The sequence below is a fragment of the Diceros bicornis genome, chromosome 3 (assembly GCF_020826845.1).
Source record: "Diceros bicornis minor isolate mBicDic1 chromosome 3, mDicBic1.mat.cur, whole genome shotgun sequence".
NCBI classification, from domain to species: domain Eukaryota; kingdom Metazoa; phylum Chordata; class Mammalia; order Perissodactyla; family Rhinocerotidae; genus Diceros; species Diceros bicornis.
This window is the reverse complement of record NC_080742.1, coordinates 68064439-68082353: the sequence shown is the minus strand read 5'-3', so window position 1 is coordinate 68082353 and position 17915 is coordinate 68064439. Positions and strand designations below refer to the sequence as shown.

Here is a 17915-nt window from a genome sequence, read left to right as displayed (position 1 = left end):
ATCCAGCCACCTAGCAAATGTAATAAAGAAGGACTGCTGTACCCATAAAGCATCCAAGAAACAGCTACCCAACCAGAGCATTCCAATTTTCAAAGATAACATAATCCTGCTGCTTTGGGTGTGGCTCTACAGAGAGGGATGGCGAGGCTGGGATTCAAAGTGCTGTCTCCAGCATCTCATGGATTAGAATGATGACGTCTGAATCGGGGTGAAGAACTGGGTGACCCTAATTCTGTCTGTACTCCAAGCCCTCTAAAGCACCCACTTCCTCACACTGGGCCAGATAATGGGGCAACAACTTGGTAGAAGTCCTTTGCATCTCCAGAAAAACAGCAGGGATGAACTCAAGAGAGTCCATTTTATGGTATGGAGTGAGGAAAAAGAGGCATGTTTTCTAATAGTCTTGTGTGGTTGCAGCTCACTCCTCAAGAACAGTAACTTTAGCAGCCACTTCATTATATTTCTACTGTAAATGACATAGGCCAGAGCCAAGTCTGCACCAAAACACCCTCCAGAATTCAGTCAGGGTTAGGTCATCTGCAGTCTATTGACAAATGCTGAACTCAAAACCCCTAATGAGGCATCTCAGCAACAGTATGTGTCCTGCCACTAATGAGGTTCTTTTTCCATGAATAATGAATAAGAACATCATCTCTGTTGCCAGGTATACAACATAAACAAAGCTCAACACAAGGGCCTTGGTATCGTGAGTTTGTTCATTTGCAACAAAGGAATTTTGGAAAGTGCGAGCCAAGTTTTAGTGGAGGGTGGGACGGACTGTTGTAACAAATAATGCGAACATATGTTATCAGAATCTAATAAATCAACTTTCGGTTGTTGTGGAACAGAGGCCATGCAATGGGATAGACTGAGACAACGGAAAGCTCCAAATGAGTTCATTTCTTTATTTTACAGTCAGTCTTATAATACAAAGCTGATGATTTCTGTAATGAACTGAGATATTCACGAAAAGAGCCTTATGACACTTGAGATGCCAAAGGCTCTACTGGTTAATCTTTTTTCTTAAGCCTTGACGTATCAGGTTGGGTACAGGTTAGCACTGGGGATGAAAACACTGGAATCTTCCTACGGCATTGATGGCTACAAGGTGGCATTTGGGAAAGCGCATGGCCCCCTGAACCCGTGTGCATGGGACTGGGTTCCTTTGGTACCAAAAGACCCTCAATGTATGAGCATTTTGCCTGTGACGTAGCTCATGGCTTAGACTCCCAAAGTCAGCCAAACAGTGAGATTCTAGCATGTAAACAGAGAACAAAAGTGAGCTAACATGACGGCCAAACAGTCTTTATTTTGTTTACTATAAAGTGCGCCACAAATACTTTTCTCTTTCTAAAATCAGTTCCATACTAGGTAGCATATATCTTGTTACACAGGATACTCATGTTGGCACAGGCCAAGTGATGCCATTACTGGTTGAGGGCTTTTAGTTTCTGTCAATTTGAGCAAGAATTAACAACAAAACAAAAACAGTCTCACGCTGCCTCAGTTCCCCCAACTGTAGGGGGTAACAACTCCAATCTATTTCAGAGATTCCTTAGGAAGAACTGTCTGTCAAAAATCAGACCCAAATAGTATAGTTTGCTCTATATGTTTGACGAATTCCTGGAAATTTCTGACCTGAATAATTCTTTATATGCACTAAAGATGCTTACTAAAGAAATAATACTTTATAAAGTAAAATATGTAATAAAAATAATCATTCCCTAACATCCATTTTACAAGCAAACACATTTATTTGGGGGAGACAGTTAATAAAATAAGGCATATTCATAGTATGAACTTCTTCAGAGATTCCAGTAGCTAAGTCATGGCATGCACTGATGTGGATAATTCTTGTACAATTAGCCAAATACTGAATTCACCCGATAATGGCAATATGAGGACAAAAGTTTTCAAATCTCTAGGATGTGTCTGTTTATTTTTCTGGTTTATTAAGTACAGGTAAAATAGAATAAGCTCATGGGTTGAGTAACCAGAGTGGCGAATGGACTTCAAAGCCCCTCACGTAAAGAAATGAGAATATTCTGCTAATGAGGAGAAGACCTGGGATGAAGGGGACATGATTTTATCTTCAAATATTTACTGAGCTGTCACAAGAGCTGTAGCTAGGGCTACTAGCTGTTCTATATTGTTTCAAACGGTCAATACGACCAACGGGAGTGGTCACAGTCAACCAATGTGGGGTCATAGCAGCAGCTCGAATAGCTGTCCTTAAAGGCTATGTGCTGCCTTCTGAGTGATTCCTAACCACGGAAGAAATAAAGCAAAGTATGCATAACTCTTGTTGACAGGGAGAGGGCGAGGGCAACTTGGGAAGGAAGGAGAAAAATGCAGCACAGGCTACTTGATGTTTCTGGCCTCCACTAACCATGAAATTCTAAGATTCTACAAAATGCCATCATAAAACTGTAGGTGAAAATTCTATAAGAGGATAGTTATCAAAGTGCTGTGCTCCTTGAAATGGTCCTTCCAATCTAATCATTGAAATACATCAAGAAGAGAGGAATACTCAAGTAGACAAAACACACCCAAGGACTTACCATCATACTTTGCTAAGACTGCCTGAACATCAGCATATGCTTGTAGCTCCAGAAGGGCTTCTAAAAGATTTTCATGAATGTTGAACATGCTCAGCAAGGGGAACTCCTTCATTAACTAGGAAAGAAGAAACCAAGAAATAATTAATACATATTCCTTATTTTTTAAAAGTATAACTAATACTGAATTATAACATATTTATGTAATATAAAAGTATAAATAATTTTCAGAATTATAGTTAATACTGAATTATAAGCATTCACACCTAATATTATTTTGTAAAGCATTAAATGCTTAAATTTTTTCCTGCTATTTTGGAAAAATGGCAACCTTGAATTTGTGAGAACCTAACGTGGGAGAAAATCCAAAAGAGAGAGGGTTTAATAAAAACTGAGGAAGATGCTTAGAGGTAGTGTTCAGTAATGTTAAAATGCCATAGAGGCCAAATAAGGTGAAGGTTTGAAGCTCTCTCATCAGTATTAACAGTTTAACTTTGTCAAGAGCAGCGTGGGTGGAAGCCAAAGAATAGAAGGTAAGCCAGCAGGCACTACTCTTCTGAGCAGCCTGGTGACAAAAGTTAAGGAGAAAAAGTAGGAAAATCACTAGAAGGTGATATGGGTTGAGAAAATTTATAGGTAGATAAAAGTGGTAGAAAGGAAGTGGTTGTTCAGGAATTCCTGCCTGGTGGCCTCAGTAGAACAAGGGTCAAGATCATTTTCTGAGACTGAGGGAATAGGTGGCAGGGAGGAAGTTTGAAGATGGGAGTGAAAGTTGTAGAATAGCCACCAAGGTGAAAACTGCTTAGGGAAACAATCAAGGATTGCTAAGGCTATCTTGAGGACCTAAGAAATTGGAGACCATGAATTTACAGAGGCTACAATCCACATAGTTGTCAAGTTTTAGCTAACAGTGCTCAGCAGCTCAGGTACACTAGCAAAGATGTCAAATGATTAGGCTGAGCCTGGGCAGATTGAATGAGATTCAATGAAAAGTCAAGGAACAAGAGAGTTGACTAGCATGGGTAAAGAATTAACAGAATAGCCTAAAGGTTCTAGACAGGGTGGGGAGGAAGAGAGGTCCAAAGGGAATTAAAAGATACAATATTGAAGTTCACTGGAAAGCAAAGAGAAAGAAGAAAGGACTAAGAACTTAAGAGTAAAATCTCATTTTAGAGAAGGGTAAATCTCATCTGAAAGATAACCAGGTTCTTTATAAAGCAAAATCTCATATACATACATAGACACACACACACACACACACACACACACACACACACACACACACACGTATAAATACGTATATGTGTATAAGCAAAATCTCATATATATATATATACACGTATATATATATGTGTGTGTATATGTATTGATTATATATCCTCTATTTCATTTCGTACATGGACAACTGTTTTCTATTATAACATTATGACCTCTAAAAAAGTGATGTCAACATCTTTAAAGCAATTGTGCTGAGAGAAGTAACACTCAAAAATAGGCTAATTTAACACTCAAAAATAGGCTAATTCACCATTAAGCAAGAAACCAGTGGATACACTGCATTGACTATCCACTTCTTCCTACATTAGAAACATTTGCCATATTGTTTTGTTTTTTCAAGCCAAGAATCATTTAGCATATATCTAAAAATAAATAATTTTCTGCAGTCCCAAAGAGCATCATATTACCAATGAAAAACACCTATCAAAATGATCATGTGTTCAATAAGATTGTCTAAACTCCCTAGAGATAGCCTGCAGTATTTTCATTGCTAGTAAAGGAAGTGAATAAGACTATACCACACATTGTTGATGTTCTGTAACCAATAAAAGTATTTCTTGTTCTGGTTCACTTTGATTCTGGTTGACATCACCCTTTGATTTTTTTTTTTTCTCTTTCTAATTAGAGCTTGTCAGAATTAAAGCTCTCTGTCATTCAGCATTTGGCAACACAATAAAGACATTCTCTAAACTGCAACATTTAAACATTTACCATTTTTGATCAATTCTTCAGGTAAATGTCAAACTTCAAGGACACAAGTCATAACCTGTAATTTTAAAACTGCGATTCTAAATATTAGTATGCGAAGCTTAAAAACTGAGAGAGGAGGGGCCAGCCCGGTGGCGCAGGTAGTTAAGTGCGCGCGCTCTGCTGCGGCAGGCCGGGGTTTGCCAGTTCAGATCCCGGGCACGCACCGATGCACCGCTTGTTAAGCCATGCTGTGGCGGCGTCCCATATAAAGGAGAGGAAGATGGGCACAGATGTTAGCTCAGGGCCAGTCTTCCTCAGGAAAAAAAAAAAGAGGAGGATTGGCATCAGATGTTAGCTCACAGCTGATCTTCCTCACACACAAAAAAAAAACAACTGAGAGGGGAGTCTTATTACAATCCAATGAGACTATGTGCACAAACACAGGGGTCTCATCTTGTTTAAAGAGAACTTGAAGTAAGATGCTAGGAGTTTGGGCAGCAGTGCTTTCATTGGAAGCTTGGACAGAGTATACTGTGTCCAAAAAACTAATCACCAGTAAAGGATTTTAAACATGGCAAATAGCAAATGTTGAAGAAGTAATCGAAGTCATATGACAATGTGGAAATCTAGCTTTCCTTGTTTAATATAAACAAGAAGAAAAAGCGAACCCCCCGTGGCCCCATCTCACTCCAGCTATCGCCTTGCCCTCTCCAGCCCTTCACAACAAGCTATCTTAGAAAAAGCCATCAACACTCTACTCCCTTGGCTCCTGTTACTCCTCACTGCACAGCCACAATCTGGCTTCCAGCCCCACAATTCCTCTGAATCTGCTCATTCCACATTTCAGGTGACTTAAATTGCTCCCATGGACACCCTCCAGTCCTTTTCTTGCTTGACCTCTGCAACATTTGACAGTTTGATGACTTTTTCCTTGAAACTCTTGTCTCTCTTGGCTTCTTCAGCACCATTCTCTTCTGGTTTTCTTCATACTTCTCTCCTAGCTCCTTCTCTAGTTTCCCCCTTGTCTGCTACTTAAGAGTAAGCAGTCTCCCCAGTTCTGTCCCAAGGGCTCTTCTCATAAACACCCTGATCTCTAGGGTGACTTTCATGTCCAAGGTCTCAATACCACCAGTGATCTTTGTGAGGATGGCTCCCACATCCTCACATGCTGCTCCGACCTCTCTCCTAAGCTATTAGATCAATTTATAAACTACCTCCTTGACAGTTTTACCCAGTACACCTAATACTGGGCTCATAAATTCCCCCTCCCCAAGGCAACCCTTCAAACCTGTTCTTCCCCCTCGGTTTTCCTATCTTGGCGAAGAGAACCATTAACCCCTATTACTCTCTTTGTCCTACCCACTGCACCTTAGAGGTCTCTAAACCCCTGAATTACTAATACGTAAAAATGCCAATAATTTTCATCAAGTTTGCAGGAAGCTCTGTTATGCAAACAAATAAACAACAAACAAGCAAACACCTTAAGAATCATTGCTATCTCCTCTTTTCTCTGACCTTGCTGCCAATAACTTAGTTTATGCCCTCATACTTGGTCTATATTGCTCAAATAGTATCTTTCCTCTGCTTGCCTCTGGATCACCTCTTTCCCATCCACCCTTCACATTGCAGTCTTAATGGCTTTTCAAATATATACACTTGAGTATATATTTAACCCACCATGCCCCTGCTTAAAAGGCAACCACTGACATGGCTAGATCCATCTCAAGGAAATAGGTAGATGTGAATACAAATTTACATACAAGGCTATTTATCACAACATTATTTATAACAGTAAAAAATGCAAGCAACTTAAAATTTAACCCATTATGAGGCATTTAAGTATAAGATACAGTCATCTTTGGGGCTATTATAAGTAGTCATTGGTAGTTAAATTCTCAAATAATTTTTAATGGCATGGCCTGGGAAATGCTGACACACAATGTTACATTAGAAAAAGCAGGATGCAAACTATATTTTATAATAAGATCATGCTTTTCTTCTGTATATAGGCATAGAAACACACTTGGTTAGAAATATACCAAAATGTTTTAACAGTGGTTATTTCTGGTTAGTGAGATTAAAGGTGACTTGTGTTTCTTCCTTTATATTTTCTCCATGTTCTAATATTTTTAAAAGGAGTATATGTGCATTCTATAAACGGAGGAGGAAAAACTGTTTTTAAGAATATTGGCTTCTCATCAAATTCCGGATATAAAATCCTTAGCATGGCAAACACAGCCCCTCATGACCAGTCGCTGTCTACTGTACCAGCTTCATTTCCAGCCACTTCACTACACACACCATGCTCCCCCCATAGAACAGCTTTCAGTTCTTTAAATAGACCACATTCATTCGTGTTTCTAGCTCCCAGCTCCCCCTCCCTGAAGTATTCTCCCTTCTGCCTCCTTGGGCAATCCGGCCATCTCTTCAACTTCCAGGAACCCTTACCTGCCCCTTGACTCCTGGCTCTTATCCTCCCTCTGCCAGGTTAAGTACCCCTGCCCCAAACTCCCAGAGCCCTTGTCACAACGGTCTACTGGTCCATCCTCCCCAGGGGCCTGGGAAGAGTGTGATAGCAGGAACTCTGTCCTATCGCTAGATTCTTGGTCACTATCTGACTCATCATAAGTGCTCAATACATATTTCACGAATGGAATGTTTTTCAAAGCCTTTTTAAAGTTCTTTTCCTTGGGGTACATATTATATGTGTGCTGCCACAGGCCTACTTCAGGCCCTTGGGTTACATATCCCTGAACATGTTCCTCTACCATTTAAAATGTTCCAATGACTTTCCATTATCTACATTTTAGAAAAGATATAGCTAGAACCCATAAGTTTTGACTCAATGTATGAAAGAATTTTCTTACACTTAGAGCTATCTGAAAATGGAATAGATGGTCTAGAGAAGTCTCTATCACTGCAACTGTTCATACAGCGAGAGGCTGGTTGCTGGACAGGGATGCTCAAGAAAAGATCCAGGACCTTTCAAATCCTGTAATACCAGGGAAAAACTTCCCAGCGACTAACCATATCTCTCAGCCCCTCCCTCAGCTCAGTGCCAGACCTCTCTTGCCTCCCCTGTCTTCCACAGGATTAAACTCTAGCCTTGTCAGGCCAGACTATTATATAGCATTCCCAGAATTCTTTCTACAGTTACTAGCCACTGTCTTTTTGCTCAAACTGTTCTCACCACCTGGAATACCTTTTCTCTTCATTTACAAGGCAGCTTGTCAAAATCACCCCACCCTCCAAAGCCCAGATCAAATGCCACCTCCTAAAGTCACAGCCTCATGGAAAGTGAGAGCCAGAAGAGCCCGTGGAGATCATCCAAACACCCTCCTCAGTTTACAGACGAGCTCCCTCCCACCCCTGCCCCACCAAATAACAATGAAGGCTGCAAATTTAAGTGATTCAGCCAAAGTTAGTGCTGGGACTATGATTCAAACCCAGTCATCAGTAATGATTCCAAATTTCAACACATCAGAACCCCAGTCTCTGGTCTGCCAAGTCCAGGAAAACTCAACGATTCTGCTTATGCTTCTCTGCAACAACACTTATGAATCTGGTTTGTAGTGTGTTTACATGAATATATGAAGACAGCTGTATTATAGAGGAAAGAGCCCTCTACTCGGAGTCATTCCTAAGTTTAAATCCCACCTCTACCACTTACTACCTGTGTGACTTGGCACAAATTACTTAACCTTGCTGAGGCTAGGTTTCCTCATCTCCTGGGTCTCAGCTCATATGGCATCTTCTCAGACTCTCTCTACCACCCTATCTATGTCGTCACCCCACTCACATCACCATTTCCCATTGCTTCTATCATATTCTGAAATCATCTTGTTTATTTATGTGGATGAATATTAGATAATTTAAAAAGCAAAAAAAAAAATTAAACAGAGTGATAACAGGTAATATTATTATTACAAGAGTCAGCAAATTTTTTCTGTAAAGAGTCAGAGAGTAAATATTTTGGGCTTTGTGAGCCAATGGCCTCTGTTGCAACTACTCAACTCTGACACTGTAGTATGAAAGTAGCCGTGGACAGTACACAAATGAATGAATGTGGCTGTGTTCCAATTAAACTACTTACAATAACAGGCAGGAAGCCAGATTTGGCCCACAAACCTTAGTCTGCCAACCCCTGATTAACAGGAATAACCTTTAAAAAACAAAAGGTCTTCACAAAAAGAGTTACATAGTGATATTACATTTGAAAAATGTAACATCTCTCACACACAGCTGGTTTGGCAGACCGTGGTAAAATGAAAAAAGGCCTACCCTACAACCTAGCACTTCCTCTTCCAGCTCTGTTCCCCAGAGACCATTCACACAAGTTTCAGAGGCATCACATACTGGGATATTCACACAGGATGGAGAGCATTCTCATAAACAATGGAATGGCTAGATCAAATGGGGAATACCCATAGGACAAACGCTATTCAGCAGGCAAAAGGAATAAGTTAAGCTTAATATATCTTAATGTAAATAAATATCAAGCAGTTTTGAGTGAAGAAACACTGTAGAGAAATATGCTGTAGAATATACCATTTAATTAATTAATTAATTAATTTATTTTTTGTGAGGAAGATCAGCCCTGAGCTAACATCTGTTGCCAATCCTCCTCTTTTTGCTGAGGAAGATTGGCCCTGGGCTAACATCCTTGCCCATCTTCCTCTACTTTATATGGGATGCCGCCACAGCATGGCTTGACAAGCAGCGTGTCGGTGCACCCCCAGGATCCGAACCTGCGAACTCCAGGCCGCTGCAGCGGAGCACACGCACTTAACTGCTACGCCACTGGGCCAGCCTCCCATTTAATTTTTAAATGCACACAAAACAATTCTACACATCGTTTATGGGTATTTATTACAGAAATGTATGAAAGCAAACAGAAAAAACAAATTTGCTGGTGCCTCAGAGGAGGTGAATAGTGTGAGTGGTGGTCACATGGGGGCTATAATTTTATATTGTTTTATTTTTTTCAAGAAAGAAGGTAAACAAAGATGACAAAAATATTTAATTATTAATATATTATTATTACTATTATTATTTATAATTAGTTTTGGGTAGTAAAGCTCTTTTTAATATATTATTATTATTATTTGTATTTTTAAAGTTGCTTCCTTAATCATAGGAAGTTCATTAGTTGTAATTCCTCAAGTCATGAAGAGTTCAATTTTCATCACTTAGACTTTTATTTGTTTTCCTATTTTCTAATTGCCTTTTGAGGCAAAACTATTTCTTCCCATTGGGGGTTTGACTCTGTAGCTCCTTAAAGTATTGCTAGATTCTAAAAAGGTCAACATCTGACTAAACAACGTTTAGAGAATTTCCTCAAAAAATCTAATAAATTTTAATATACTGTACTTGAATTCTATAATGATAATCAAGATAATAATTGCTAATCTCAGATGAACCACAACTTAGAGTTCCACTTAATTCTCCTCTGTCTGAGTTCCAGAGAGTAGGTCCATTGACAGATGTGTGAGGAATTATAAGAACTATTATTTCATCTTGAAGGATGCTTCAGAGTTAAACCAACTATAAGGTAAGTTCCTTTCCTCTCTAACCTTAGCGTTGGGGTTCGGGTTGGGGTTAGGCTTAGACGAGACTACCTAATCAGAAAACTCTTCTGTCATAAAATTCCTTCTTGCTTCCTTTCTAGAATCACAAAGATTCCCATTACACATTGTTTTCAAAATAAAAGAGAAGGCATTGGACACAGCAGTGGGGCTGTAGGAAAGGGTTCATCGTGGGACAGGTGGCACATGATAGAAGTCAAGGGCACCACTGCCTTAGGAATCATATAGATCTGGGTTCCCATCCAGGGACACTGGAGTTTTTTAGCACCAAGTGAGCTGATTTTTCTCATCTGTAAGACAAGGATAACAGCTAGTTCACAGTGCACCCAGATACAATATATGGGCTTGAAAAATGGTAGCCATTATCCTTACATAATATTAACACAGGTATACCGCATTTTCAAACTACTATTTGTTTTGCTATGTGCAACTAGATTCCTTTTTGGGCTCAGTTGTACAACAAAGCATATCCCAATTTATTTGTTTATTTTAAAACAATGTAAAAAAAATGGCTTAGTGACATAATTAGCCTTTCTATTAAGAAATTTGAATGAAGGCATATATGATAAATATAAAGGCCTGTTTTCTATAAGCTAAGTCATTCTAAATAAATCTTTAAACTTGCTCACTATCTAGCATAGTTCTGTTTATTTATTGCCAGCTATCTTCTCCATGCTGGTAATTGCTTTCTCCTGGCAGTAAGAAATTTATATGCCCTGTTTTGCCCAAATATTACAGTTAATGTACAATGAAAACACTAACTCTCCTATGATTCCTCTAATACCTATGGGGAAGAACATGGGATGGGCCAAGGATAGAATTTCAGTTTCAATTTTACATCATCTGGCTATTGTCAGTTCAAGTTTATTTCAATGGATGAATTTGAGGCACTTCTGAGGTTAACATTTATGAGCTCAAATAGGAAAAAAAAGGAGAGTTAATTCACTGGATTTGAAATACTCTATGGACATAATTTAGAACTATAGTCTGTATGCTTTTTCTCAGCTGACTTACAGGATGAAAACAACAGTTTAAACTTTCAAGTTTGATTTGTATCTACTTAAACATTTTATTAGTTAAGCTATCCGTGCATTGTTTCTTGAGTGAGAAAAGCAATGTGAAAATTCTTACATATTTTAAGGCAGAGGTAATTAAAAGGGTCCTCAGCCAGATTCCTACTGAGGTCAATGCAAGCGTGGCTCAATTAAAGTTTATAGAATTTGGCCTGTATTATATTCAAATAGCAGATAGTATTTTGTTATAGTTGCAAGTTTGACATTATTTAAGTACAGTTTCAAATAAAGGCATAAACAGAAAATAGAAAAGACACTCTGTTCACATGGTTATTATTTTATCAGTGTATTTTACTGACACTAAAGGCCACGGAAGGAAAGAATGAATTGTTTACCAGAGTCCTCTGAGGCCCATGAGACTTCCACTTACACAGACCACTATAAAACGCAGTCCTGAGAGGCTTAAAAAAACATTAATAAGAAAATGTCATTTTCAGAGCTAATCTAAAGGAAAATATTAGGCTGCATCTATTGAAAAGTAACATGACAATACATGATTTGCATGGACAGTTAGGTAAATCGCCAGTTAACCAGTTCTTCACTGAACTGAGCACATTATGTAAATACACCCATCACTGAAAACTGAAGAGGGACGGTTGTCGGCACGATGGTGAATCATCCAGTAACAGTTTTGTTTCGCCCAAAGACTCACAGGGCTGGAAGGTTACCTACATAATTATCTATTTTTCTTGTCAAGATTATGCTCAGTTCATTCCGGAGAGGGAAATTTCCCTTAAAAATTTCTAGTGAACGAGACAAGCTTTGCGTTTCTACAGATCCTAACAAAAATTTTTTCAGTATACAACTTCCTTTTCCATTTGTTCCTCAATCAGTTAAAGATAAAACAAGCACAACTCCAGTCAGAACTTAGGAAACTTCAAAGAGTCTCTTCTTCAACCTCTACCCTCCTCAGTGACAATCCTGTACCTCACTTCAAGACATCTAAGAACTTTCCTTTCCAAAGGCAAGGGTCTGATAGCACCACTGTTTTATCTATCTTATTATCTGTGTAAAGTTTCCCCACTCTACACTCTCTGGGGAACCGCAGTTTCAAGAGCCCCAAGGGTAAAGATGGAGAAGAGGGAAGGGAAGAAGTCAGCCTCATCCTGTCTTGGGGAAAAGAATAATTTATACCCTCCTCAAAACTGACAAGTAACACTTTGAGTAAAACGTTTTTTTTTATTATCTTAAACACCTTCAAATAGGGCTGTGCCCTAGCCCTGAGATCATGAACAAATCTGAACAATCTGATGCATATTTCAAATGGCTTGGAAGCAGGCCCAGTAATGGAAAACAGGACAATAAGCGTCCTTCCCTCTGTGATGACATGGCATTGCTCTCCTGTTCCAGGAGTGGCCTCAATGAGCAGCTAAACATACTGGCCAACAATTACTGTCAGAAAGGACTTTTTCTGCCAAAACCACAATAACTATGTTTGGCAGACACTCGTGCACATTCACATGGGTAATGGTAAATCACTCTATTCAGGAGATTAACTCATTTGGTTATCTGGGGCACAGTTAATGAATACTCGCCCTGGCAGACATCTCATGACAGGGTCGTGCTGAAAGTCAACTATCATGAAAGATTCTTTTATAGCAACAAGCAGGTCTCAGTACTTCAACCTCTGACATTCATGCTCACGCTGCGCTATAATCACTGTGCCTTCCAGTGTTCTCTTTCCTCCCGAAGTCTTTCTGCTCTATCCTCTTGGAACCTGAGTCCATGATAAACGAATTCCCCAACACATCCATAAGCTATTAACAGAACACGAGTCTGAGTTCACTGTTTCTGTTGCAGGTGTTAATTTCTCCCACAAAACCTGCGTCTACCAGGCAGGATGTAGCGCTGGCTTCTAGTTCCCCAAAGCGCATCTAGACCATTACCGCTCAGCCCTTGGGCAGCAGTTCCTGCTCCTCTGAAGCTCGTGCCATAATGCTCCAGCACCTGCCACCATCCTTTGATCATGTTTCCTACCAGAAAACAGACTCTTGTACACTGAAGATTTGGCACCTGGCTCCATATTCTTACTCTTAATCTCAAGCCCTACCTTCAGTGTAGATGATTACAGTCCAGGTAAACATCTCAGCTAATATCCTAGACTTTAACTGTTTTACTGTCTCAAAGAAAAGACTGTCCCTCAACTGCAGTTAAGTAACCCAAGGTCATAGCCAAACTCCAGACCTTGACATCTAGATGTGCTCCATCTAAAATATGCAACTCTCTGACCATAATGTACCGATCTCCAGTTATCTGACACCATTACTCACACTAAATGTCCTCTTTAATTTCACTAAGACCACCAGTGCCTTATCTTGTCCACTAATTTTTTGTCCTTATCTTGCTCAGGCCACTCCCATTAAATTTTTTTCTTCTTTTAGCTTCTATGATATCACACTCTCCTGGTTTTCCTTCTACCTTTCCACATGCTCCTTCTCAGAAGCCATTGGTTGCTTCTCCTCTACCCAACCTGTCAATCTTGGAGACCACTGGGGCTCACTCCTTAACCTTCTTTCTTCTCTATCTACATCTCTCCATACATGATCTCACTCATACCATCACTTTAAATCCTACATATACGTGGATAACTCCCAAACTCCTCACCCCTGAGTTCCACACACACATCCAATTGTCTTCCTGATACCTCCACCCGAAGGTAAAATAGGCATCTCAAACTTAACATGGCCAAAACAGAATCCCTGCTTTACCCCAAAAATCTGTTCCTCTCCTAGTTGTCCTCCTTTCTATAAATGGTATGACCCATGACAAAGCTGCTTAGGCTAAAAACCTGTGGACTCCTAAGTCTTCCTTGATTACACAATTTCTTTCTTTCCACATCCAATCTATTCAGCAATTCATTCTTCAATTGGTTATTGATAAGCTACTATGTGCCAGGCACTGACTGTTCTACTGGGATATAGTAAGGAACACATAAAAAAATTATTGCCTTCCTGAAAATGACATTCTAGTGAAGAGAGACAGAAAACAAGCAAATAAATATATAGAGAGACTATCAGGGAGTGATAAGTTCTAAGGAGAATAAATAAAGCAGGAAAGAGGGTTAAGGAATGCTGGTGGGACAGGCAGATGCAATCTTAAATAGAGCAGTCAGTGAAAACGGGAGAGGGAAGGTGAGACTGTGAAGGTGACATTTAAGCAGAAGTTGAAGGAAGTGAGGGAGCGAGTCATGAGAGCTTCTGGAAGAGGAGTATTCCAGGGAAGGCTTCCAGCAAGTAAAGATCCTGAGGTGGGAGTGAGTCTGGCACGTTCAACAAACACCAAGAAGGCCAGTGTGGCTGCAGCACAGTGAATACAGAGCAGAAATGAAGGCAAGATTATGTACAGCCTTGTAAGCCACTTTTAGAGTTTAAATTCTGAGTAAGATGAGAGACCACTGGAAGGTGTTAAGCCAAAGAATGATGTGGTCTAACTTATGTTTTAAATGATTCATTCTAGCTGCTCTGTGGAGAGTAGATGCAAGGGGACAAGCACGGAAGCAGAAAGACCAGTTGGAAGGCCATTATAATCCAAGTATGAGATAAAGATGGTTTAGACCAAGGGGATGGCTGTGGGCATAGGAAGAAGTGGTAGGAATCTAAATATACATATATATTAAAGGTAGAGCCAATAGGATTTGCTAGTGGCCAAATCCTGTTGATTCTATGTCCAAACACATCTCAAACCCATCCCCTTCTCCACTGCCACCCCTAATTCCAAACCCTCATCAGCTCTTACCTGGACTACTATTATAACTGCTTACGTAGACTCCCTGCTTCCATTTTTGCCCTCCGTTCTCGACAATGTACCCAGTAATCTTATAAAGACATCAGTAAGATCCCACCCCCACCCCCTCTCTGTTTTACACACTTTAAGGGGTTCCCACTGTACTTACAGTGAAATCTAAACACCTTACTATTTGCTGCAAAGCCCTAAATTACCCAGCTCCTGCTGGCCTTTTCAGATTCATCTCATTCCTATCTTCCCTTCACTGACCCTGGCCTCCCTTTCATTCTTGCCAAACTCCTTCTAGTCTCAGGGTCTCTGCATCAGCTCTTCCTCTGTAATGTCTTCCCTCAGATCTTTACATGGCTGGCTCTCTCTCACCCCTGAGAGAGGTGACACCTCCTGGGGACACCTTCCCTGAGCAATTATCTAAATTAGCCCCTCTCCAGTTACCTCTACCACAGCAGCCTTTTTAGTTCCTTCATAGCACTTACCACAATCTGTAACTGTCTTTATCATCAGTGTCCCCTGTCCCCATTATAACTGTTCCATTACAGCCATAATTGTTGCCTATCTTGTTGTCCACTACATACTTAGTGCCTAGAACTGGGGCTGGCACCTTGCAGATATTCAATAGACACTTGCTTTTAGAAAAGACCAAACCTATCATTACTTCTTACTTTCCTTCCCTCCCTCCCCTCTCCAGCCTAAAGCCCATGGCTCATCACATTACCACTTCCTTGACAATCCCTCAAGTTCCCAACTCCTTGTCTATTTCACTCACCCAGCAACACCTGACCCCTACTCAACCCAGATGTCTATCAATTCTGCCTCAACATTCAGGCTAAAGGACACAACTGTGAGGTTTGGAGGAACAACTAAAATATAATGATCTCCAACCTACTGCCCAGTAAACCTCCAGTATTTCCATTCCACCACTCCCTTCATACTCCTAACCCACCTCCTCCCAATTAACTCTCAGCAGATGATCTTGTCATCTATTAATCAAGAAAATAAAAGTCAATAGGCAGGACCCTCTTTGATTCTTCAGCCCTACCCCTCTACTACAACCTCCATCTGCATCCAGATCAATTTGTGTGTCCCTGTCAGCCATGCATGTCAGCTTTCCATTCCTCCTTTAGTCAATCTTTCACTCCTGTGCTTTCGAATTCATCACTATGCACTCCTCCAGACCTCATTCTATCAATGATCTCCTCTCTTTTGGATATATGTTCAACTTCTCCCTTTCTTCTCAGTCTTTTTCCATCAACATTTGAACATGCTCATGTCTTCTACTGCTTACATGTTCCCTTCTAAGTACTGTCACCTCTCTTTCTTCCTTGTAAGCCTACAGAAAGAGCTGTCTCCAGTAGACACAGTACCTCACATTCAGGAGATAATGCAATGCACTCTATTTTATACCCTTTACATCCTACTGATCTTGCTTTTGCCAAATTACCAACCACCTCTTTGAAGCAAAATGTAACAAATATTTTCTCCATAATAAATATTGACTGAATAGTTAATGTGTGACAAGTACTCACTAAGAATTGTTCAGATCTCATATTCATTTTCCTCTCTTGCTATGGTTTTCATAACACAACATTCTCGTCGATTTTCTTCCTACTTCCCTGGTCACTTCTTTTCAAGTCTCCTTTGATCAACCTATTCTGTACTCCCCTCCAATCCTCTTTTTTTTTTTTTTTTTTTTTTACTTTATTTACTCTTCCCTGGATGATCTCATCCTCACTCATGGTTTTAATCACATTCTATGCTGATCACTCCCAGAACTTCCTCCAGCCCAGAGTTCTCTCCTGAGCTCAAGGTCTATATATTCCACTGCCTACTAGATTTTTCCATTTGGATGACCCATAGGTACTACAAAAGTAGCATATCTAAAATTGAAATAATTCCTCCTGTCCTCCCCATCACCCCAAAACTAGCTACTTATACTACAATCTGAATCCCCATTATGGCACCATTGTCTCCCCAGTTTCCCAAGCAAGAAACCCAGAAGTCATCCATAACTTCTTCTTGGTCTCTCTCTCATACAATATCCAATGCCCTGAAAGTAACAACAAAAACAAAACTTATCCAATTGTTCTCCAACTTCTCTCAATTCTACCTCTTAAATCTCTCAAACTGGACCCAGAATCCACTTGGGGCTGTACTACCAGGACCCATTAAATTAAACCCAGAGCATTTGGATGTGAGTGTCTCTCCATTACTGAAGGATAGAAGGCAAGGCTGAGGAAAGAAACTATACAAGACAGGAGTGACATTTCTCTCTTTTTGAAAGGGACACATGCTCAGATGCAGCAACATAAAATGAACTCTTACTCTTTAGAGAAGGGTCTAAATAAATTTCCCTGCTTGAAATCAGGGAGGCAAGAGCGTACCAGACAGAGATATTTATTAACACATAAACTCCGAGTCTACTCAAGAAGCCTTTATGCATCCCACATCAATGTAGTAAAAAAACTCAGGCAAAGGACTTACAAATTGAGATGGAAGACTGAACAAACATCTACCTCTTCTCCCTACCAAAAACCTATTGAAATGATGGGAAAGTGGTACAAAAGGAGACAAATCCATACCTGTGATGAAAACAGCAAAAGGGGTGGGAGGAATGGCTGGCAGAGTCACTGAGCAAGAGATTTTAATGAATATCTCCAAGACAAACTGCAAATGGGACTTAATATTAAACCACAGCAGAGGAAGCTGGTGAAGCTGCAGCTGTTCTTCTGAGAAGAGCTCCAGAGAGGCTCCAAATTTGGAGCTGGCAGAGACAGAGAGCAGGAGTGGGTTGATGAGCAGTAACCATACGTAAGTAAACACCTGACTACAGAACAGTTGGGATGAACAGCCCTTCTCATCCCCCTGAGTTTAATGGAAATGAAATGACTGCCTAATCTATAATCACACAAGTGCTCATTAAAGAAATGGAAGATTTGTGCAGGGTAGAAAAGAGCTTTTAATGTGGCAGTCATAAGTTCTCAGTCAAGTCC

At 40.1% G+C, this 17915-nt stretch overlaps 1 protein-coding gene across 6 annotated transcripts in view; it reads right to left on the bottom strand.

Moving 5' to 3' along the window:
- Window positions 1-17915, bottom strand: part of ST7 (suppression of tumorigenicity 7) — a 254203-nt gene that overhangs the window by 53055 nt on the left and 183233 nt on the right. For all 6 annotated transcript variants that reach the window (XM_058528868.1, XM_058528823.1, XM_058528829.1 and 3 more), the window contains one exon: window positions 2562-2676. In XM_058528868.1, coding sequence (XP_058384851.1) covers window positions 2562-2676 — 115 coding nt within the window. The remainder of the gene's footprint in view (window positions 1-2561; window positions 2677-17915) is intronic.